The sequence below is a fragment of the Symphalangus syndactylus genome, chromosome 17 (genome assembly GCF_028878055.3).
Source record: "Symphalangus syndactylus isolate Jambi chromosome 17, NHGRI_mSymSyn1-v2.1_pri, whole genome shotgun sequence".
In the NCBI taxonomy this organism is placed as follows: domain Eukaryota; kingdom Metazoa; phylum Chordata; class Mammalia; order Primates; family Hylobatidae; genus Symphalangus; species Symphalangus syndactylus.
This window is the reverse complement of record NC_072439.2, coordinates 13,457,059-13,478,568: the sequence shown is the minus strand read 5'-3', so window position 1 is coordinate 13,478,568 and position 21,510 is coordinate 13,457,059. Positions and strand designations below refer to the sequence as shown.

Sequence of the window (21,510 nt, the reverse complement as noted above, 5' to 3'; positions counted from 1 at the left end):
TTCCCAGCAGGCCTCGCGAGGCCGCGCATGCTCAGTGGGCCAGGGCGCTGCGCGGATAGAGGAGCAGGCGCCAGGACCTGGAATCGCCGAGCTGCGCCTTCTCGGGGCGCGGCCCGGGCTATGTTGGGGCCGTCCGTGGGGCGCAGGGTCCTGGAGGCTGCGCGGGGCTGAGGCGGCCTCGATTTGGGAAGTGAGTGTCCTCGAGGTGCAGAGCGCGGTCTGAGTCGGCGCTTGAGGTCTTCGGTCTGAGGGCGGACTAGGGTCAGGGCTTGTGGCTGGGTCCTGAAGTTGGGGTCTGAGTCTGGAGTCGATCTTGGGGTAGCACTGGAGGTTTGGAGACTGAGGTCCGCCTTATGGCGTCTTGGGTCTCTGGTATTAAGTCCAGGGTCCTGGGTCTAAAGTTCTGGATGGAGGTATTGGGGGTTGAGGTCATGGGACTGGGGTCTTGGGGACCTGCCTCTGACCAGTCTGTAGAGTCAGGGTGTGAGGTCTGGGTCTCCAGCCTGGGTTCCGCGTCTCGAGGGAGGAGGACCTGGCAGAACCAGGGCTGAACAGACTCCATTAATTGAGAGGGGTCTGGGATGACACAGGGGCTCGGGAAGCCACTGCTTCACACCTCCCCATTCTGTGCCTCAGTTTCTTCATCTGTAAAATGAGAATCCTAACTTCCTTGCAAGGGTTAAGGGGGATTAAATTGTGTGCCCTTTATGAACAGTACCCAGCTAGAGCCTAGCACCGGATAGGCACCCGGGAAACCTCAAGTTTTTTGTTTTTCGGGTTTTTTTTTTTTTTTTTTTAAGACAGGGCCTCACTCTGTCACCCAGGCTGGAGTGCAGTGGCACAATCAAGGCTCACTGCAGCCTCTGCCTCCCCTGGCTCAGGTGATCCTCCCACCTCAGCCTCCCAAGTAGCTGGGACTACAGCCTACACCACCACTCCTTGCTAGTTTTTTGTTTTGTTTTGTTTTGTTTTTGAGACAGAGTCTCATCTGTCGCCCAGCCTGGAGTGCAATGGCGCGATCTCAGCTCCCTGCAACCTCCGCCTCCCGGGTTCAGGCGATTCTCCTGCCTCAGCCTCTTGAGTAGCTGGGATTACAGGCACCTGCCACCACACCCGGCTAATTTTTTATATTTTTAGTAGAGACGGAATTTCACCATGTTAGGCTGGTCTCGAACTCCTGACCTCGTAATCTACCCGCCTCGGCCTCACAAAGTGCTGGGAATTACAGGCGTGAGCCACTGTGCCCAGCCTTAATTTTTTGTATTTTTTGTAGAGAGAGGGTCTTGCTATGTTGCCCAGGCTGATCTTGAACTCTTGGGTTTAGTCAGCCCTTCTGGGCCTCCCAAAATTCTGGGATTACAGGCATGAGCCACTGTACCCGGGCAAAACCTCAGTGCTGACTCTCCCTTTCAGCTGCCTGAAGATGCCGGCCTAAGCCTGGAGTCCAGGCATGGACTTCCCTACAATTTCCCGATCCCCTTCGGGGCCTCCAGCCATGGACTTGGAGGGGCCCAGGGACATTCTTGTGCCCTCTGAGGACCTCACCCCTGACAGCCAGTGGGACCCTGTGCCAGGAGGCCCCGGCAGTCTCAGTCGGATGGAACTTGATGAGTCAAACATTCAGGAGCTGGTACAGCAGTTTGAAGCTCTGCCGGGCGATCTGGTGGGCCCATCCGCAGCTGGATCCCCCTGTCCCTTACACATCGCCACAGGCCACGGCCTGGCCTCCCAGGAGATCGCCGACGCCCACGGGCTCCTGTCTGCCGAAGCTGGCCGGGATGACCTGCTGGGCCTCTTGCACTGCGAGGAATGCCTGCCTTCCCAGACTGGTCCTGAAGAGCCTCTAGAGCCTGCCCCCCGACTGTTGCAGCCCCCTGAGGACCCAGATGAGGATTCTGACTCCCCAGAATGGGCGGAGGGGGCCTCTGCTGAGCAAGGGGGCAGCAGGAGCTCAAGCAGTTCCCCGGAACCCTGGCTGGAGACGGTGCCTCTAGTCACACCTGAAGAGCCACCCGCAGGTGCCCAGGTAGTGCCCGCCCCGCCCTCCAGGTGTCCTGGACTGCCTGGAACCAAGCAGGGGGACTCAGTCCTGCCCCTCCTCTATCTTCTTCCAGAGCCCCGAGACCCTGGCTTCCTACCCTGCCCCCCAGGAGGGTGAGTGTCCCACCCATCCTAGCCCCAGGCACTGAAGGCCCCTAGACAGCCAGAATCAGGCTCCCCAGCCTGGCAACAGCTTGCCAGTAAGGGTGAGGTTCTCGGGAGGCTCTGAGGGTGGTTTCGAGCAGATCCCGGCTGGCCAGGGAGAGGAAAGCCAGTGTTGAGAACGGGGTAGAGTGAGAAGGGGACTGTGGGGCAGCTCCGGCCATTGGCAGCACTCGGTTCTAGAACCGGGCTTGGCAAATCATCATCATCGGGCAGACCCAACTCACTGCCTGCTCACGTAGGTCTCGAGTTAAAGATGGTTTTTGCGTTTTGCGGTTTTTTTTTTTTTTTGACTTTTTTCGATGACTTCTGTTATCCAGGCTGGAGTGCAGTGGCTCGATCTCAGCTCACTGCAACCTCCATCTCCCAGGTTCAAGCGATCCTCCCACCTCAGTTTCCCAAATAGCTGAGACTACAGGTGCATGCCACCACACCCAGCTAATTTTATTTTTTATTTATTTGGGTAGAGATGGGGTTTCACCATGTTGCCCAAACTGGTTTCAAACTCCTGAGCTCAAGCGATCTGCCTGCCTCGGCCTCCCAGAGTGCTGGGATTACAGGCATGAGCCACTGTGTCCAGGTGCCAGCTGACCTTTGCATTTTTAATTTTTTTTTTTTTTCATTGAAAGAAGAATACTATTTCTTTCATTCTTTCTTTTTTTTTTTTTTTTTTTTTTTTTGAGACGGAGTCTCGCTCTGTCGCCCAGGCTGGAGTGCAGTGGCGCAATCTCGGCTCACTGCAAGCTCCGCCTCCCGGGTTCACGCCATTCTCCTGCCTCAGCCTCTCCGAGTAGCTGGGACTACAGGCGCCCGCCACCATGCCTGGCTAATTTTTTGTATTTTTAGTAGAGACGGCGTTTCACCGTGGTCTCGATCTCCTGACCTCGTGATCCGCCCGCCTCGGCCTCCCAAAGTGCTGGGATTACAAGTGTGAGCCACCGCGCCCAGCTAGAATACTATTTCTTGACATGTGAAAATGATATGCTAGGCTGGATGTGGTGGCTCACACCTGTAATCCCAGCTCTTTGGGAGGCTGAGGTGGGAGGATTGCTTGAGCCCAGGAGTTGGAGACCAGCCTGGGCAACGTAGCAAGACCCCATCTCTACAAAAAATGTTTAAAGTTAGCCAGGCGTGGCGGTGCATGCCTGTAGTCCCAGCTACTCAGGAGGTTGAGGTGGGAGAAGTTCTTGAGCCCAGGAGGTTGAGACTGCGGTGAGCTGAGATCACGCCACTGCACTACATTCTAGGCAACAGAGTGAGACTCTGTCTCAAAAATAAAAAGATGCAATTCAAATTTCAGTGTGCATAAGCTGGGTGCGGTGGCTCACGCCTATAATCTCAGCACTTTGGGAGGCCGAGGTGGGCAGATCACAAGGTCAGGAGTTCGAGACCAGCCTGGTCAACATTGGTGAAACTCCGTCTCTACTAAAAATACAAAAATTAGCCAAGCATGGTGGTGCACGCCTGTAATCTCAGCTACTCAGGAGGCTGAGGCAGGAGAATCACATGAACCCGGGAGGCGGAGGTTGTGGTGAGCTGAGATCACGCCATTGCACTCCAGCCTGGGCAATAGAGTGAGACTCCGTCTCAAAAACAAAAAAAAACAAAAACAAAAAAAATTTCAACGTACATAAATAAAGTTTTATTGGTACACATCATGCTTGGTTATTCATGTGTTGTCCATGGCTGCTCTGCTGTTAGAATGGCAGAGGTGAGTAGCTGCGGCAGAGACCTTGTGACCTACAAGGCTGAAAATATTTACTCTTTGGCCCTTTACAGAAAATGTTTGCCAATCCCTGCCCTAAAATTATGGGAAGAGCAATTTCTGGCCCTCTGGAATGTTCTAGACTTTTTTTTTCAGTGGTGCAATCTCAGCTCACTTCAACCTCTGCCACCCGGGTTCAAGTGATTCTCCTGCTTCAGCCTCCTGAGTAGCTGAGATTACAGGCGTCCGCCACCGTGCCCAGCTAATTTTTGTATTTTTGGTAGAGATGGGGTTTCACCATCTTGGTCAGGCTGGTCTCAAACTCCTGACCTTGTGATCCACCCGCCTCGGCCTCCCAAAATGCTCGGATTACAGGTGTGAGCCACTGCGGCCAGCCTGTGTTCTACACTTTCCTAAGGATATAGGTGAGATAGTAAGTTCTGGCCAGGAAGGGTGGCTCACATCTGTAATCCCAACACTTTGGGAGGCTGATGTGGGAGGATCATTTGAGCCCAGGAGTTCGAGACCAGCCTGGGCCACACAGCAAAACCGTGTCTCTACAAAAATAAAGTCTCCACTCCCCCTAAAATTAGCCAGGCAAGTGGCATGGGTCTGTAATCCCAGCTACTTGGGAGGCTGAGGTGGGAGGATCACTTGAGGCTGTAGTGAACTAAGATTGTGCCACTGCACTCCAGCCTGGGTGACACAGTGAGACCATGTCTCAAAAAAAAGAAAAAAAAACCAGTTCTGTGGTTGTAGAGAGAAGAACTGGTTTGGACCTATAGCTCTAAGAAGGTTCTAGAATCGAGCAGAGCTGTGACACCTAGGGAGTTCCACGGCTTGGCATTTTGTCTGTGTTTCTAGGGTAAAGGAATCTGGGCCGATGAGAATGCTCAGAATTGGTGAGCAGAGCCACCTGGTTCTACTTAGATTGGAGAATTCTAGAACCATGGAGGGAATAGTTACCTGGTGTTCTAGAACCCTGGGCAGAGCTGTTCAATTATAGTGTAATCAGAAAGTTCTAGATGGAACTACAATAGAAATATAACGTGAGCCGTATGTGATTTAAAATTTTGTTGTTATCCACATTAAAAAATTAAAAACAGGCCAGGTGTGATGGCTCACACCTGTAATCCTAGCCCTTTGGGAGGCTGAGGTGGGCGGATCACAAGGTCAGGAGATCAAGACCATCCTGGCTAACATGGTGAAACCCCATCTGTACTAAAAAAATACAAAAAATTAGCCGGGCTTGGTGGCGGGCGCCTGTAGTCCCAGCTACTCAGGAGGCTGAGGCAGGAGAATGGTGTGAACCCAGGAGGTGGAGCTTGCAGTGAGCCTAGATGGCGCCATTGCACTCTAGCCTGGGCGACAGAGCAAGACTCTGTCTCAAAAAAAAAAAAAAAAAAAAAAAAATTAAAAACCGGTGAAATAACTTTTTTTTTTTTTTTTTAAGCTGAGAGGGAGTCTCACGCTGTCGCCCAGGCTGCAGTGCAGTGGCACGATCTCAGCTCACCACAACCTCCGCCTCCCAGGTTCAAGCGATGCTGTCACCTCAGCTTCCTGAGTAGCTGGAACTATAGGTGTACGCCACCATACCTGGCTAAGAAATTAACTTTAATAACATTTTAATTAAGCTAACATTTAAAATATTATTTCAACATATAATCAATATTTTTAATTTATTTTTTTATTTTTTTGAGACACGGTCTCACCTTGTTGCCCAGGTTGCCGTGCAGTGGCACGATCTTGGCTCACTGCAACCTCTGCCTCCCGGGTTCAAGTGATTCTCCTTCCTTAGCCTCCCAAGTAGCTGGGATTACAGGCGCCTGCCACCATGCCCAGCTAATTTTGGTATTTTTAGTAGAGATAGGGTTTCACCATGTTGGCCAGGCTGGTCTCAAACTCCTGACCTGAGGTGATCCACCCGCCTCTGCCTCCCAAAGTGCTGGGATTACAGGCGTGAACCACCATGCCTGGCCTTAAATTACTTTTTTTCATACTAAATCTTCAATATCTAGTGTGTATTTTCTTTTACATCTCTATTCAGTCGAGCCACATTTCAAGTCTGTGATAGACACATGTGCCTGGTGGCTACCGCAGTGAATGGCGTATCTCTTTAGAACCCCAGAGTGGCGCTCTTGTTCCAGAATGCTTAGATCTTGAAGGACAGTGGGCAGAACCGACTGTGGTGGAGGGTGAATTTCACTTAGGGATGTCCAGAACTGGGCCCTACGCCTGTGGTTCTAAACCAAAGAGCCGTACTTACTGGTTAGAATATTCTAGGGCCACTGGCAGACTGTCTGGCTCTGGGTAGCTCAGGGAATTCTAGAACCATGGGAGTAAAGCTTTTTTTTTTCCTTTTTGTTTTTGGAGACGGAATCTTGCTCTGTCGCCCAGGCTGGTGTGCAGTGGCGCGATCTCTCTCGGCTCACTGCAACCTCCACCTCCTGGGTTCAAGCAATTCTCCCGCCTCAGCTTTCAAGTAGCTGGGATTACAGGCATGCACCACCACGCCCAGCTAATTTTTGTATTTTTGGTAGAGATGGGGTTTCGCCATGTTGGCCAGGCAGGTCCTCAGGTGATCCATCCCCCTCAGCCTCCCAAAGTGCTGGGATTACAGACGTGAGTCACCGCACCCAGCCAGGAGTAAAGCTTTATGTAGTTCTGGGCTGGGGTGGGAGTATTCTAGAACTGTTGCAGAATTCTCCTGGAACAGAATTGTTTGTTCCTTGGCCGGGCGCGGTGGCTCACGCTTGTAATCCCAGCACTTTGGGAGGCCGAGGCGGGCGGATCACGAGGTCAGGAGATCGAGACCACGGTGAAACCCCGTCTCTACTAAAAATACAAAAAAAATTAGCCGGGCGTGGTGGCGGGCGCCTGTAGTCCCAGCTACTCGGAGAGGCTGAGGCGGGAGAATGGCGTGAACCCGGGAGGCAGAGCTTGCAGTGAGCCGAGATGGTGCCACTGCACTCCAGCCTGGGCGACAGAGCGAGACTCCGTCTCAAAAAAAAAAAAAAATAAAAATAGAATTGTTTGTTCCTTGACTGGTCAGGTAATTCTTAGAATCCCTGGTGGAGCCAAAGGTGTGAACTACTAGAACCACAGGAAGAGCTGCCTGACGCGATTGTGATTAAGATGTTCTGGAATCACGGAGCAGAGAAGTCTGATTCTAGAGTGATAATACGTTTCTACAACTCCTGACAGAATTGTTAGGAGACCTGTCAGAGAGTTCTGGAATCAAGGGTCAGAACCAACTGGGGTTCTGGACAGTATGGGAATTTTAGACAGGCAGCCAGTTCTGTCTCTATTCTGGGCAGTTCTACAACCCAGGAACAGAGCTGACTGCTATTCTGGGCTGACTGGAGAGAGTTCTAGAACAGTGGGCAGAGCTGGCCAGTTCTAGATTGATTGAGGGAATTCCAGAACCAAGAAGCAGGAGTCCACTGTGGTTCTAGAATGTTGTGGAGGTTTAGAAATTGGAGTGGGGGACGGCTCACGCTTGTCATCCCAGCACTTTAGGAGGCCGAGGCGGGTGGATCACTTGAGGTCAGGAGTTTGAGACCAGCCTGGCCAACATGGCAAAACCCCGTCTCTACTAAAAATACAAGAATTAGCCAGGCATGTTGGTGAGCGCCTCTAATCCCAGCTACTCATGAGACTGAGGCAGGAGAATCATTTGAACCCAGCAGGCGGATGTTGCAGTGAGCTGAGACCACACCACCGAGCTCCAGCCTGGGCGACAGAGCGAGACTATGTCTCAAAAAAAAAAAAAAACACAGGAGTGGGACTGTCTGGTTCTGGCCTGATCGTGGAATTCTGGGGACATGGGGTGAAGGTATCTGTGGGTGCTAGATCTGGCTTTGAATCCAGCCGTGGCCTGGACTCACTGGCTTTCCCGCCTGTGAATCCTTGAGGGATGGACAGAAGGTTCTAGACCTGTGAAGGCCAGGCTGCTTGGATGGTTCTAGAACAGTGGGCTGTGCTTCCTGGCTGGAGAGTGCTAAGCCATCAGCTGGAACACTGTCTCCCAGCCATCTCGGAGAGCGCAGCCCTGGGGCAGAGCCTGTGGGAGTGGGCCCCTGAGGGCCGACCCTCTCCGCTGTCGCCCTCAGTGCCTGGTCCCTGTGACCATGAAGACCTCCTGGACGGTGTCGTATTTGGGGCCAGATACCTGGGCTCCACCCAGCTGGTGTCGGAACGGAACTCGCCCACCAGCACACGCATGGCCCAGGCCCGGGAGGCCATGGACCGAGTCAAGGTGAGGGGGCGGCTGGGGGCGGGCGGGCAGGCGGGTGGGCTGCAGGCTGGGTCTGTAGGGGTCTCCACCTCCCACGCCGCCGCCCACAGGCCCCCGATGGGGAGACCCAGCCCATGACGGAGGTGGACCTGTTCGTCTCCACCAAGAGGATCAAGGTCTTGACAGCGGACTCCCAGGTACGGGGCGGGGACCCACCCCAGGGATGTGGGCGGGGTGATCGAGCCTGGTGAGGCCCCCCAGCCCATCCAGGCTGCCTCTCCCGCCCCCAGGAGGCCATGATGGACCACGCCCTGCATACCATCTCCTACATAGCTGACATCGGCTGCGTGCTGGTGCTGATGGCACGGCGGCGGCTGGCACGGAGGCCAGCACCCCAGGACCACGGCCGCCGCCTCTACAAGATGCTCTGCCACGTGTTCTATGCGGAGGACGTGAGCAGCCAGGGCGCGGGGCCACCCTCCTGACGCTCTCCTCACTGCAACTGTTGCCTCCCTCACTGGGCCATGCATTTAACCTCCCTCCCATAGCTTATTTTTTAGTTCTTTTTTGGGGACAAGGTCTCCTTCTGTCACCCAGGCTGGAGTGCAGTGGCGCGATCATAGTTCACTTCGGCCTCAACCCTCCAGGCTCAAGCAATCCTCCCACTTCAGCCTCCCTAGTAGCTGGGAGCACGGGGGTATCACCATGCCTAGCTAATTTTTGTATTTTTTATAGAGGCAGGGTCTCGCTCTGTTTCCCAGGTGAACACAGGGTCTCAAACTCCTGGTCTCAAGCAATCCACCCACCTCAGCCTCCCAAAGTGCTGCCATTACAGGCATGAGCCACCGTGCCCAGCCTCCCATAAGCCTCCAAGAGTCTCGGCCGACTCCCTGAAACGTTGTCCGCTCCTGGGCTGCCCCTGCCACCCATCAGGCCCCAGACCCCGCGGCTGGGTCTCTGGTAGCTTTTCCCACAGCCCATGCGCAGGGAGCTGCCTCTGTCGTCATCCCCCCAGCCCAGGGCTGCCCCTCCCCTTCCTTCTCCCCGTAGATTCCCCAAGATAGGGCTGTCTCTCCACCTCCCCCAAAGCCCCAGGGCAGGAGGCTGTATCCTGGGACTCTCACCCCAGGTGGGTACAGGAGGGCTCAGTTCTGAGGACCCTGGGGACTTTGGGGACCGGAAGGAGGTGGGTGGGACACCCCAGGGATGCGCTGCCCCTCCCCGCAGGCCCAGCTCATCGCCCAGGCCATCGGCCAGGCCTTTGCCGCCGCCTACAGCCAGTTCCTACAGGACAGTGGTATTGACCCCAGTCAGGTGGGTGCACACGCGAGCCCAGGAGCCGGCCATCTCCACAACGGGGACCTGGACCACTTCTCCAACAGTGACAACTGCCGGGAGGTGAGTGAGGTGCTGGGCAGCCCCCACCTGGTGCCCCCCACACCCGCGCACCTGCACCAGGCCCTGCCGAGCAGCCTTCGAACCCCCTCTGTGTCCCAGGTGCACCTCGAGAAGCGGCGAGGGGAGGGCCTGGGCGTGGCCCTGGTGGAGTCGGGCTGGGGCTCCCTGCTGCCCACAGCCGTCATCGCCAACCTGCTGCACGGGGGGCCCGCCGAGCGCTCGGGGGCCCTGAGCATCGGGGACCGCCTGACCGCCATCAACGGGACCAGCCTGGTGGGGCTGCCCCTGGCTGCGTGCCAGGCCGCCGTCCGTGTGAGTTTCCCGGGGTGGCGGGGCCCCCACACTCCCAGGAAGGGGAGCTGAGTCCCAGAGAGGTCTCCGCCCTGGCCAGGTCTCTCCAGCCCAGCCAGGAGGGACAGTCGAACTTTTAAGTCCTGCCCCCTGGTGTGCCCTTGGGGAAACTGAGGCCTGGAGAAGGGAGGCCACTTGTCCAGGGCACCCCCCTAGTACCAGACCCAGGATGGAAATGCGGGTGGCCCAGTTCCAGGGCTGGGCCGCTCTCCCTCTAACAAGAGACAGCTGATTTCTGGGGATGGGGAGGGGGGTTTGTTTGTTTGAGACAAGGTCTCACTCACTTGCCCAGGCTGGAGTGCAGTGGTGCACCTGGCTCATTGCAGCCTTGACCTCCTGGGCTCAAGCAAATCTCCTGCCTCAGCCTCCCGAGTAGCTGGGACCACAGGTGTGCACCACCACGCCCAGTTTATTGTTTTACTTTTTGTAAAGATGGAGTCTCACTATGTTGGCCAGGCTGGTCTTGAACTCCTGGCCTCAAGTGATCCACCTGCCTTGGCCTCCCACAGTGCTGGGATTACAGGTGTGAGCCACTGCGTGCCATGTTTTTGAGTCTCAACCTTTGTTGCTCAGATGGGGAAACTGAGGCCCAGAGATAGGGAGGGACCTGCCCCCCGCCAGAGGGATGAGGCCACAGTCCATGCAGCCTCTTACAGACGTTTGCAGCCTGCCTGGAGAGCCCGGCTGTCGGCTTGGCTTTTGGCCATAAGGAAGCGATATGGCTCAGGTCAGACAGCTTTGACCCCTTGCCCACCGGGCCCGAGTCTGTTCTCCACCACATCTGAGGGGTCTTCCAGAATTGAGCCCCTGGACTCCAGGTCTCTGGTTTATGAGAGGGTAAACTGAGGCCCAGAGGGGGCTACAGCTGAGTGAGGCCAACGGCCCCCGCCCCACAGGAGACGAAGTCGCAGACGTCGGTGACACTCAGCATCGTCCACTGCCCGCCCGTCACCACCGCCATCATCCACCGGCCCCATGCCCGCGAGCAGCTGGGCTTCTGCGTGGAGGACGGCATCGTGAGGCCCCCGCCCCTAGCCTGGGGTGGGGGGTAGGGCGGCCCTAAGCACGGCCCGAGCAGCCCCCACCTCTTTCCCGTCCCCCTTTTCTCTCCCCCAGATCTGCAGCCTCCTCCGTGGTGGCATCGCCGAACGCGGGGGCATCCGCGTGGGCCACCGCATCATTGAGATCAATGGGCAGAGTGTGGTGGCCACGCCACACGCCCGCATCATTGAGCTGCTCACCGAGGCCTACGGCGAGGTGTGCGGGTGGTGGGTGGTGGCTAGGGGCGCCCCCACGTCCCCCATGAGCCCAGGCCTGCCCTGAGCCCCGTTCTGCCTCCGCTCCCCAGGTGCATATCAAGACGATGCCAGCTGCCACATACCGCCTCCTTACAGGCCAGGAGCAGCCCGTGTACCTGTGACCACCCCGTCCCTCGCCTGCCACCGTGCCTTTGCCTCCGTGGCCCCAGAGGACACCAGCGGTTGGTTCTTGGTCCTGTATGATTTCCTACTATAAAAACAGTAAAAGCTTATGCAGTCGGCAAAGTCTCAGATCAGGGTCTACAGGATGAGGAAAGTGAGCCCGGGGCTTCTTGTCCTTCCCGGAAGCCACTAGAAGCCAGTGCTGTGAAAATACTCTGTTTATTAAAGACCAGGCGGAGGGAGGCGAGGTTGTGGGTTCTGTACGGGAAACTGAGTCCCAGCCCCAAGGAGGGAGAAGGAGGACGGACTAGCTGGCAGCCTGGGAGAGGTCACAGGTCAGTGGCCGGACCCCAGTCGTAGCCGTCTTCATCAGAGGACTCCGCATCGCGGACTCGTGTAAACTTTTTCTTCAGGGCTTCCCGTTCATAGGTTCTGGGGATCAGGAAATAGAATAGATGCTGTAGGTGGAGAGGGTGTGAGCTTTCTCACCATAAATTGAGGCTGGCTGTGCTAGGCACAGTGGGTGTGGGCAGAGATAAGCACATCTGGGCATTCATGGGTAGGGCCTTGTTAACAAACTCCTATGCATCCCTCAAAGCCCCAGCTGCAATGTCTTGCCCTTCAAGAAGCCTTCCTAGGCTTCCCAGGAAGTGTATTCCTACTCCCTTGGCCCTGATTATATGGGGCTTAGAGAGGCTCTGGCAGGCTCTGTCTTCCCCACTAGGCTAGGGGCACCATGAAGACATAGCTTGAATCTAGATCTCTTTATTAACCCCAGAGTCTGAGTCCCAAGGGAAGGGTTGAGGGCCCCCAATCTGGAATATGGGGTTCTTACCGCATGCTGTCCTGTCGCCACTGACCTTGGGGGTGGCGGCTGTCCACCTTGGAGGAGAGGGAGAGAAGAGCTTCAAAATTCCCCCCAGAGCATGGTAAGTCGAGATCAATAACCACCTCCATCCCATCCGCCACCTTGTCCGGGGCCATGCTGCCCACTTGCTAACCCCGTGACAAGTCTGCAGGTTATCCCCAAATCTAAATGAGAAAGCTGAGGCTGGGATAGGGGAAGGCCTTAGCTAAGACCTCCTAGCCTGTCAGCAAAAGGGGAATTGGGTTTCTCATCTGTGCAAGTCCTCATAGGGCCACTGCCATGAGTTCATGTACGTAAAGGACTTAGGATAGTGACTGCTCTATATGCAGCCTGCCATGGACAGTTGAGCAGGTTGGGTACTGCACAACCCCAGGAAAATCATTCTAATCAGAGATGTCATCGATTCATAGATTTTTACATTGACCCAGAGAGGGTGTAGAAGAAGATGCCGAGGCATATACACAAGAGCTACGTACACATTTGTTACTGTTAAAACCCCAACTACAGCTGGGTGCTGTGGTTCACACCTTTACTCCCAGCACTTTGAAATGCCGAGGCAAGAGGATCACTTGAGCCCAGGAGTTAGAGACCAGCCTGGGCAACATAGCAAGACCACATCTCTGCAAAAAATGAAAAAAACTTAGCTGGGCGTGGGTGGTGGTGCACACCTGTGGTCCCAGCTACTCTGGAGGCTGAGGTGAGAGGCGCCCTTTAGCTCAGGAGTTGGAGGCCGCAATGAACTATGATTGTACCACTGCACTCCAGCCTGGGCAGCACGGCAAGACCCTATCTCTAAAATTTTAAAAATAAAATACATAGATAGGTTAGGTCAAGTTCAAAAAGACACGCAACTACTATGTGCCAAGACTTGGGCTGAGCACATTGAGTGCTCACCACCGCCCTATGCCACCAAGCCTGATACCATCCACCCTGTGTCCTAGATGAGGAAACAGGTGCACAGAGAGGTTAAAATGTTGGCTGGAGGCCAGGTGCGGTGGCTCACGCCTATAATTCCAACACTCTGAGAGGCCGACGTGGATCACCTGAGGTCAGGAATCGGAGACCAGCCTGGCCAACAAGGTGAAACCCTGTCTCTACTACGAATACCTTAAAAAAAAAAAAAAATTAGCTGGGCATGGTGCTTGCCTGTAATCCTAGCTACCTGGGAGTCTGAGGCAGGAGAAATGCTTGAACACAGGAGGCCAAGGTTGCAGTGAGCCGAGATCGTGCCACTGCACTCCAGTCTGGGTGACAGAGTGAGACTCTAACTCAAAAAAAAAAAAAAAAAAAAATTAGGCCGGGTGCAGTGGCTCACACCTGTAATCCCAGCACTTTGGGAGCCTGAGGCAGGAGTTCGAGACCAGCCTGACCAACATGGAGAAACCTTGTCTGTACTAAAAATACAAAATTAGCCGGGTGTGGTGGCGCATGCCTGTAATCCCAACTACTCAGGAGGCTGAGGCAGGAGAATCACTTGAACCCGGGAGGTGGAAGTTGCAGTGAGCCAAGATTGTGCCATTGCACTCCAGCCTGGGCAACAGAGTGAGACTGCGTCTCAAAAAAAAAATGCTTCAAGTTGCTCAGTGCCACGTGGGTCTTAGCTACCCCAGGTCTGAGTCCCAGAAACCAGTCTGAGCAGGGAAGCCGTGTTCGTTGACGTCTTGGTAGAAAACAGCCTCCCAGTGTGCGTCTGCTGTGTGCTGGCATCCCCTCCAGAGACCCTTCCCAGGACTGCCCCCCATGTCCGACGCACCTGGGCCCCCTGATGAGTCGAGATTCTCCCACGATCCCTTGGGCTCTGGGGCTCATCTGCCTGCACGGGTTCCGAGGACCGGGCCAGGGCTGGAGCCGGGGGCTCATCATCCACATCCGTGTACGGTCCCCCCTCGCCATCTGTGTAGCCCTCGCCATCCGTGTACGCGCCGCCTTCGCCGTCCGTCTCGTAGTCGCTGTTAACACGGCTGTCGCAGCTGAGGTCAGCGGAGCTGTCGGCCAGGCCGCGGTGAGGGAGGTCTAGGTTGTCCTCCAAGGAGCCATCCAGCTGTGGGGTGGGTGTGGATGCTGCGGCTGGCCCCGGCCAGGACCCCAGCCGCCACCCACGACATCCCCCACCTTCAAACTCCAGTCCCAAATCAAGGCGGGGAGCCTGGAGCCTGGAGCCTCAGCGGAGGCTTCACTGTTGATTTCCAGGATGAGTTGTATCCGTTGAACCTTCACCTGAGAGGCTCAGCCCCCAAATCTAAGCTGAGCCCCAAACCTTGACTCCAGCCCCAAGAGAAGACTCCATTCTCTCCCTCTGTCTCTCTCTCTCTCTCTCTTTTATGAGAAGGAGTCTCTGTTGCCAGGCTGGGGTGCTGTGGCGCAATCTCTGCTCACTGCAACCTCTGCATCCTGGGTTCAAGTGATTCTCCTGCCTCAGCCTCCTGAGTAGCTGGGACTACAGGCGTGAGCTATGGTGCCCCACTGACTCCATTCTCAAAACAGCTCCTCCAGGCCGGGCGTGGTGGCTCAGGCCTGTAATCCCAGCACTTTGGGAGGCTGAGGCAGGCAGATCACCTGAGGTCAGGAGTTCGAGCCCAGCCTGGCCAACATGGTGAAACCTTGTCTCTGCTAAAAATACAAAAATTAGCTGGGCCTGGTAGCGCTTGCCTGTAGTCCCAGCTACTCGGGAGACTGAGGCAGGAGAATCGCTTGAACCCGGGAGGCGGAGGTTGCAGCAAGCCTAGATCACACCACTGTACTCCAGCCTGGGTGACATGAGACTCCATCTCAAATCAAACAACAACAACAAAAAAAAAAAACAGCTCCTCCAATCTCATCTCACCCAAGTTGCAGTCCAACACCCTTGTCTCATGTCCCATCTTGACTCCGGCCACAATCCTGATCCCTGACCAAGCCCTAACTCCTGACAGAGGTCTCAAACCCCAGCTGGCCCTGCACAGGGTCTGTGGGGCCCCCCGCCCCCGACCCACCCGCACCGCGGCAGTACCTGATCTTCCGCCGTCCAGATGGGCCGCGTCTGCTGCTCTCGAATGATGGCCTTGAGCTCCTGGTACCAGGTGTCACTCGTGCCATTCAGAGGGATGGTGGCTGCAGGGAGGGGACATTAGTGTGCGCAGGAGACTCAGGCCGGGGCCCACCCGCCTACCCTGGGACACCCACCCCCCCACCTGTGAAGAGGTGGCTGCTGTGCTTCCGCAGCTTCTGGGCTTGTGCGTAGAGGCGGCGGGTGCTGCGGCGGGAGGCAGGCGCCAGCCACTGGCGCAGTGCCTTGAGGGCCGGCCGGCTCTCGGGGATGAAGAAGACCACGATGGGGTAGTACTGCACATAGTTGAGGCGCTCGATGGCGGAGGGGGTCACATCCAGGAGCGCATGCTTGTCCTGGGACAGGCCCACGGAGGTTGGGGTGAGGGGGATTGCAGCAGGGTAAACAGAGAGAGAAAGATGGAAAGATGAAGAGTCTGAGGTCTGAGTGGACCCCAGCCTCTCACATCCACAGGCTGGCATGTTGGGGATGGCGGTGGTAACAGCCCAGGCCACAGCATCTTGGCAGACAGAGAAAAAAAGATGGAAAGATGAAGAGTCTGAGGTCTGAGTGGACCCCAGCCTCTCACATCCACAGGCTAGCATGGTGGGGATGGGGATGGTAGTAGTCCAGGTCACAGCATCTTGGGCATCAAAGCCCGAACTTGAGTCTCTCTGCCTCTGCCCAGGGCCGGCTGCTGTTTGACTCTGAGAAGCCCTTGTCTGTCTCGGGCCTCCTGCCTCACAAAGCCTCCAAAAGGGGCTCCATGGGAGACTGTACTTGTGGGGTGTGGGCTGAGAACAGGTCAGAACATCCAGTTGGATGCCCAGGCCTCCGTTTCCCCCATCCATGAAATGGGACCCGTAGCAGGACCCGGCTTACTTTTTCTGCAATCACCCGCACAGTGTCCAGTTTGATGATCTTGGAGGGGCTGTCGGTCCTGGACACAGTCTCTGTGGAGGGGAGAGAGGACCAGCAGCTTCAGGAGGGCAGCCCCCATCCCCTCAAATTCATGCCTACCTGCCCCTCCCCTGCTCAAGAAGCCACCATGGCTCCCCATTGCCGTGGAGAGAAATCCTAACAGCAGCAGCAACTCCTATTGGCCAAGTGCCAGGCACTGCACTCACATCCCCTCCTGACCTCAGCCCTCACCTCCTCCTGAGGAGTGGGTGGCTGGTACTGGCCTATGTGGCAGGTGGAGAAACTGAGGTTCAGAGACGAAAGGCCACTTGCTCAAGGTCGCAGGGTCAGAGGCCTGCTGCTGAGTCTGAGCTGCAGCCCCTGGCTCTCCCAGACTCAGTCCCAACTCCAGGGCTCTGCTCAGGCTACGACCCCACAGGAAGCTCCACTCTTGCCCCTATTTGTCTTCTAGGACCTGAGAGGAGCACTGCTTCCTCCAGGAAGCCCTCCTGGATTGTGTGAAGTTTCAGGAAGGAGACACAGCCTGGCATGGAGGGGTTCAAGGAGGGAGACATGACCTCATCCCCTCTTTTTGTTTTTGTGGTTAAAGACGTAAAATTGGCTGGGCACGGTGGCCCATGCCTGTAATCCTAGCACTTTGGGAGGCTGAGGTGGGTGGATCACCTGAGGTCAGAAGTTTGAGACCAGCCTGGCCAAACGGCAAAACCCGTCTCCCCTAAAAATACAAAAATTAGCCGGGCATGGTGGCGCGTGCCTGTAATCCCAGCTACTGGGGCGGCTAAGGCAAGAGGATCACTTGAACCTAGGAGGCAGAGGTTGCAGTGAGCCGAGATCCTGCCACTGTACTCCAGCCTGGGCAACAGAGCAAGACTCCTACCCCCCCCCCCAAAAAAAAAAAGACATAAAATTTGCATCTTTTTTTAATTAAAAAAATTCTGTTTTCTTTTATAGAAACGTGATTTTGCTATGTTGCCCAGGCTGGTCTCAAACTCCTAGGCTCAAGTCATCCTCACTCCTTGGCCTCCCAAAAAGTGCTGAGATTTTAGACGTGAGCTACCACACCCAGCCAAAATTTGCAATCTTAACTATTTTTTGTTTTTTGTTTTGAGACAGGGTCTCCCTCTGTCACCCAGGCTGGAGTACAGTGGCGTGATCTCTGCTCACTGCACCCTCCGCCTCCTGGGATCAAGCGATTCTCATGCCTCAGCTTCCTGAGTAGCTGGGATTACAGGCGTGCGCCACCATGTCCAGCTAATTTTTTGTGTTTTTAGTAGAGACAGGGTTTCACCATGTTGGCTAGGCTGGTCTTGAACTCCTGACCACTGCGCCCGGCCTCCTAGTCTATCTTAATTGTTTCTTTTTGTTTTTGAGATGGAATCTCACTCCGTCGTCAGGCTGGAGTGCAGTGGCATGATCTCGGCTCACTGCAACCTCTGCCTCACGGGTTCAAGCAATTCTCCTGCCTCAGCCTCCCGAGTAGCTGGGACTACAGGCGCCCGCCACCACGCCCGGCTAATTTTTTGTAATGTTAGTAGAGATGGGGTTTCACCATGTTAGCCAGGATGGTCTCGATCTCCTGACCTCGTGATCCTCCCGCCTCGGCCTCCCAAAGTGCTGGGATTACAGGCGTGAGCCACCGCGCCCGGCCAATTGTTTCTACAGTTGTTAATTTGGAGTCTTCTCCAGGGACCTTGCCTGTCCTGTTCAGTGCTGTCTCAGAAGATCAATAAACTTCTAAACAAATAACAGGTGGCACTTTGCCTCAACTGGCAATGGCTACCTGGTGAACTGTGTTAAGAAGGATTTGGAGGTTCTATCCAGACACACAGTGCCAAGATGGATTGAGGATGTCTGGCTTGGGTATGGGAGGGGGCACTGGCGGCTCATCTGCTTCATATTTGCCATCATTATTCTAACTCTCCCCCGACCCGCCACAAAAAAACAGTTGTGAAACGATTCACCAATGAGGTTTCCAGGGAATCTGGCTTCTCACCTGCAATTTCAAACTGGTCAGGTATCTCAGCAGTCAACTTCTGCATAGCAATGTCGGCGACGGGTCCCAGGATCACTACCGGGCGCTTGAAACTGGCTGAGGGGCAGAGACACAGTGAAAGAATTGGTCCCATTTGCGGCTAAAGACTGCTAGTGTCAGGCCAGGCACGGTGGCTCAAGCCTGTAATCCCAGCACTTTGGGAGGCCGAGGCAGGAGGATCGTGCCCGGCCTCTTTTTCTCCCCTTTTTCCAGGCTTCCTGGCCGTATTTTTATGCTTTCACTGGCTGGGGATAGAAATTAACTGTTGTGGGCTGGGCGCGGTGCCTCACACCTGTAATCCCAGCACTTTGGGAGGCCGAGGCGGGTGAATCATGAGGTCAAGAGATCGAGACCATCCTGGCCAACATGGTGAAACCCCCGTCTCTACTAAAAATACAAAAATTAGCCGGCCATGTTGGCAGGCGCCTGTAATTCCAGCTACTCGGGAGGCTGAGGCACGAGAATCGCTTGAACCCAGGGGGTGGAGGTTGCAGTGAGCCGAGATCACACCACTGCACTCCAGCATGAGTGACAGAGCGATACTCCGTCTCAAAAAAAAAAAAAAAAAAAGAAAGAAAGAAAGAAATTAACGGTGTGGTCTTGTATTTCTAAGATGTTTTCATCTGGATGTTGGGGCAGCAGCGCGATGGCAGTATCAAAAGCTTTTCTCAAAAGGTCCACCCACCCCGGGCAATTTGCTATTCCCACCCCTTTTGTGGTTTTATTTGGAAAATCGCTGCACCTGGGTTTTTAATACCCTCTCCTCTGATAAGAGCTTAATCTCTTCCCTTCCTGAAATCAGGATGAGGCGTTTTTTTCCCCTTTGAGTCTGGCTTTGTTGCCCAGGCTACAGTGCAGCAGCATGATCATAGCTCTCTGCAGCCTCGACCTCCTGGGCTCAAGGGATCCTCCCACCTCAGCCTCCCGAGTAGCTGGGACTACTGGCGTACCACCACACCTGGCTAATTTATTTTTTATTTTGTAGAGACAGAGTCTCACTTTGCTGTCCAGGCTGGTCTCAGACTGCTGGGCTCAAGTGATCCGCCAACCTTGGCCTCCCAAAGTGCTGGGATTACAAGCATGAGCCACCACTCCCGGTCAAAGAAGATAAATTATTAAAATTATTATTATTGCTATTTCTTTTTCCTTTTATAAGGCTATCTACATGCCTTGCACCATATTTCTGTTGGAGACACAAATAGATTTTTAAGGAATGAACCCCCTTCCTGTCTCCTTCTGTCCCCTAAAATAACCCAAAAGTTTTTTTGGTTGTTTTTTTTTGAGACGGAGTTTTGCTCTTGTTGCCCAGGCTGGAGTGCAATGGCATGATCTCCACTCACTGCAACCTCTGCCTCCCGGGTTCAAGTGATTCTCCTGCCTCAGCCTCCCGAGTAGCTGGGATTACAGGCACTCGCCACCACACCTGGCTAATTTTTTGTACTTTTAGTAGAGATGGGATTTCACCATGTGGGCCAGGCTAGTCTCGAGCTCCTGACCTCAGGTGATCCACCCGCCTCAGCCTCCCAAACTATTGAGATTACAGGCATGAGGCACTGCACCCGGCCCCAAAAGTATTTTTGATAGAAGGAGAGTGGTTAAAAACATGCTTTTTTTTTTTTTTTTTTTTTTTGAAGACAGTGTCAATCTGTGGCCCAGGCTGGAGTGCAGTGGTGCGATCATAGCTCACTGCAACCTCCACCTCCTGAGCTCAAGCCATCTTCCTGCCTCAGCTTCCCAAGTAGCTGGGACTGTAGGTATGCACCACCATGCCCAGCTATCTTTTTAAATTTGATGTAGAGGCCGGGCGTGGTGGCTCACGCCTGTAATCTCAGCATTTTGGGAGGCCAAAGCGGGTGGATCATGAGGTCAGGAGTTCAAGACCAGCCTGGCCAACATGGTGAAACCCCATCTCTACTAAAAATATAAAAATTAGCTGGGGGCGGGGTGATGGGTGCCTGTAATCCCAGTCACTAGGGAGGCTAAGGCAAGAGAATCTCTTGAATCAGGGAGGCGGGGGTTGCAGTGAGCTCAGATCACGCTATTGCACTCCAGCCTAAGACGGAGCAAGACTCTGTGTAAAATAAATAAATAAATAAATAAATAAATAAATAAATAAATAAATAAATTTGAGGTAGAGATGTAGTCTTGCTTTACCACCCAGGTTGATCTGGAACTCCTGGCCTCAGCAATCCTCCTACCTCAGCCTCCCAAAGTGTTGGGATTATAGGCGTGAGCCACCACGCCCGGCCAAGACTGTGCCTTTTAGAGGCTGGATGTTAGTGAACAGGTGCACCAGGAGCTGTGGGTGAGGCCTCCCCAGGGCCCCTCCCGCCCCGGGCCCCACCTTCTCGCAACACCACTCGTTCATAGGGCGGGTAGTGGCCCTGTCGGGTCAGAGCTGAGAGGTCCTCTCGGCTCCGCTGAGTGGTCCTCTTGGCTCCTCGACGAAGACCCCGCAGCCGCCAGAACTCGGCCCGAGCATTGGAGCCCGCGGAGGAGCCGGGCCCGACTCCCATGGCCCTCTGGGCAGCTTCCAGGCTGGCCAGCTGCTCCGCCCTGGGGAGAAGAGGGGACATACTGAGCACTGGGGTCAGCAGCATGGCGGCCCCAAAGACATCCTCGTCCTACCCATCGGAGCCTGTGGACAGGCCACTTCGTGTGGCAAAAGGGACGCTGCAGATGGGATTATTATTGTTATTATTATTATTTTGGGTTTTTTGAGACAAAGTCTTGCTCTGTCACTCAGGCTGGACTCACTACAACCTCCGCCTCCTGGGTTCAAGCGATTCTCCTGCCTCGCTCTCCCAAATAGCTGGGATTACAGGTGCCCGCCACCACGCCCAGCTAATTTTTTTATTTTTAGTAGAGACGGGGTTTCACCATGTTGGCCAGGATAGTCTCAATCTCTTAACCTCGTGATCTGCCCACCTTGGCCTCCCAAAGTGCTGGGATTACAGGCGTGAGCCACCGTGCCTGGCCTGCAGATGGGATTAAACTGATGCTATTGAGGTGGATGATGATCCTGGGTGACCCAGGGGGCGCGATGTCCTCACAGGTCCTCACAAGAAGAGGTGGGAGGGTGAGAGTCAGAGAGAGACTGGAAGAGGCTGTGCTGTGGCTATGAAGGGAGACGAAGGGGCCCCCCGAGCTGAGGGATGCGGCCCCTCTAGACTCTGGGAAAGGTGGAAAATTGGTTCTTTCCTGGAGCCTCCGAGAGGGCCCAGCCCTGCCCATACCTTGACTTTAGTACTTTTGCCCTCCAGAAGTGTAAGAGGATGTGTGTGTTGTTTAAAGCCACCAAGTTTCTGGGCATCTTTTACAGCAACAACAGGAAGCTCATACCAGTACCA

General features: G+C 54.8%; 2 protein-coding genes across 7 annotated transcripts in view; one reads left to right on the top strand and one right to left on the bottom strand.

The window, feature by feature from the left end:
• The first annotated feature begins 25 nt into the window (after window positions 1-25).
• APBA3 (amyloid beta precursor protein binding family A member 3) lies at window positions 26-11,437 on the top strand. Of its 2 annotated transcripts, XM_055248388.2 has the most exons (11): window positions 26-190; window positions 1,414-2,026; window positions 2,115-2,154; window positions 8,020-8,165; window positions 8,255-8,341; window positions 8,435-8,596; window positions 9,372-9,542; window positions 9,642-9,854; window positions 10,790-10,909; window positions 11,010-11,150; window positions 11,242-11,437. In XM_055248388.2, exons 2-11 carry the CDS (start codon window positions 1,451-1,453, stop codon window positions 11,311-11,313), a joined length of 1,728 nt encoding a protein of 575 aa, XP_055104363.1. In that variant the 5' UTR covers window positions 26-190; window positions 1,414-1,450; the 3' UTR covers window positions 11,314-11,437. The 2 variants fall into 2 exon arrangements, with proteins under 2 accessions (XP_055104363.1, XP_063476849.1); XM_063620779.1 differs by lacking the exons at window positions 10,790-10,909; window positions 11,010-11,150; window positions 11,242-11,437 and adding an exon at window positions 10,467-10,777.
• Window positions 11,438-11,514: 77 nt separating this feature from the next.
• Window positions 11,515-21,510, bottom strand: part of TJP3 (tight junction protein 3) — a 39,696-nt gene continuing 29,700 nt past the window's right edge. For 4 of the 5 annotated variants that reach the window (XM_063620709.1, XM_063620708.1, XM_055248387.2 and 1 more), the window contains 8 exons: window positions 20,505-20,716; window positions 18,122-18,217; window positions 16,090-16,160; window positions 15,353-15,563; window positions 15,172-15,272; window positions 13,936-14,223; window positions 12,150-12,196; window positions 11,515-11,746 (listed from right to left, as the gene is read on the bottom strand). In XM_063620709.1, the coding sequence (XP_063476779.1) occupies window positions 11,644-11,746; window positions 12,150-12,196; window positions 13,936-14,223; window positions 15,172-15,272; window positions 15,353-15,563; window positions 16,090-16,160; window positions 18,122-18,217; window positions 20,505-20,716 (1,129 nt within the window). In that variant the 3' untranslated portion in view covers window positions 11,515-11,643. Of the gene's footprint in view, window positions 11,747-12,149; window positions 12,197-13,935; window positions 14,224-14,694; window positions 14,951-15,171; window positions 15,273-15,352; window positions 15,564-16,089; window positions 16,161-18,121; window positions 18,218-20,504; window positions 20,717-21,510 lie in introns of those variants that run through there. The other variant, XM_063620710.1, reaches the window with a different exon arrangement.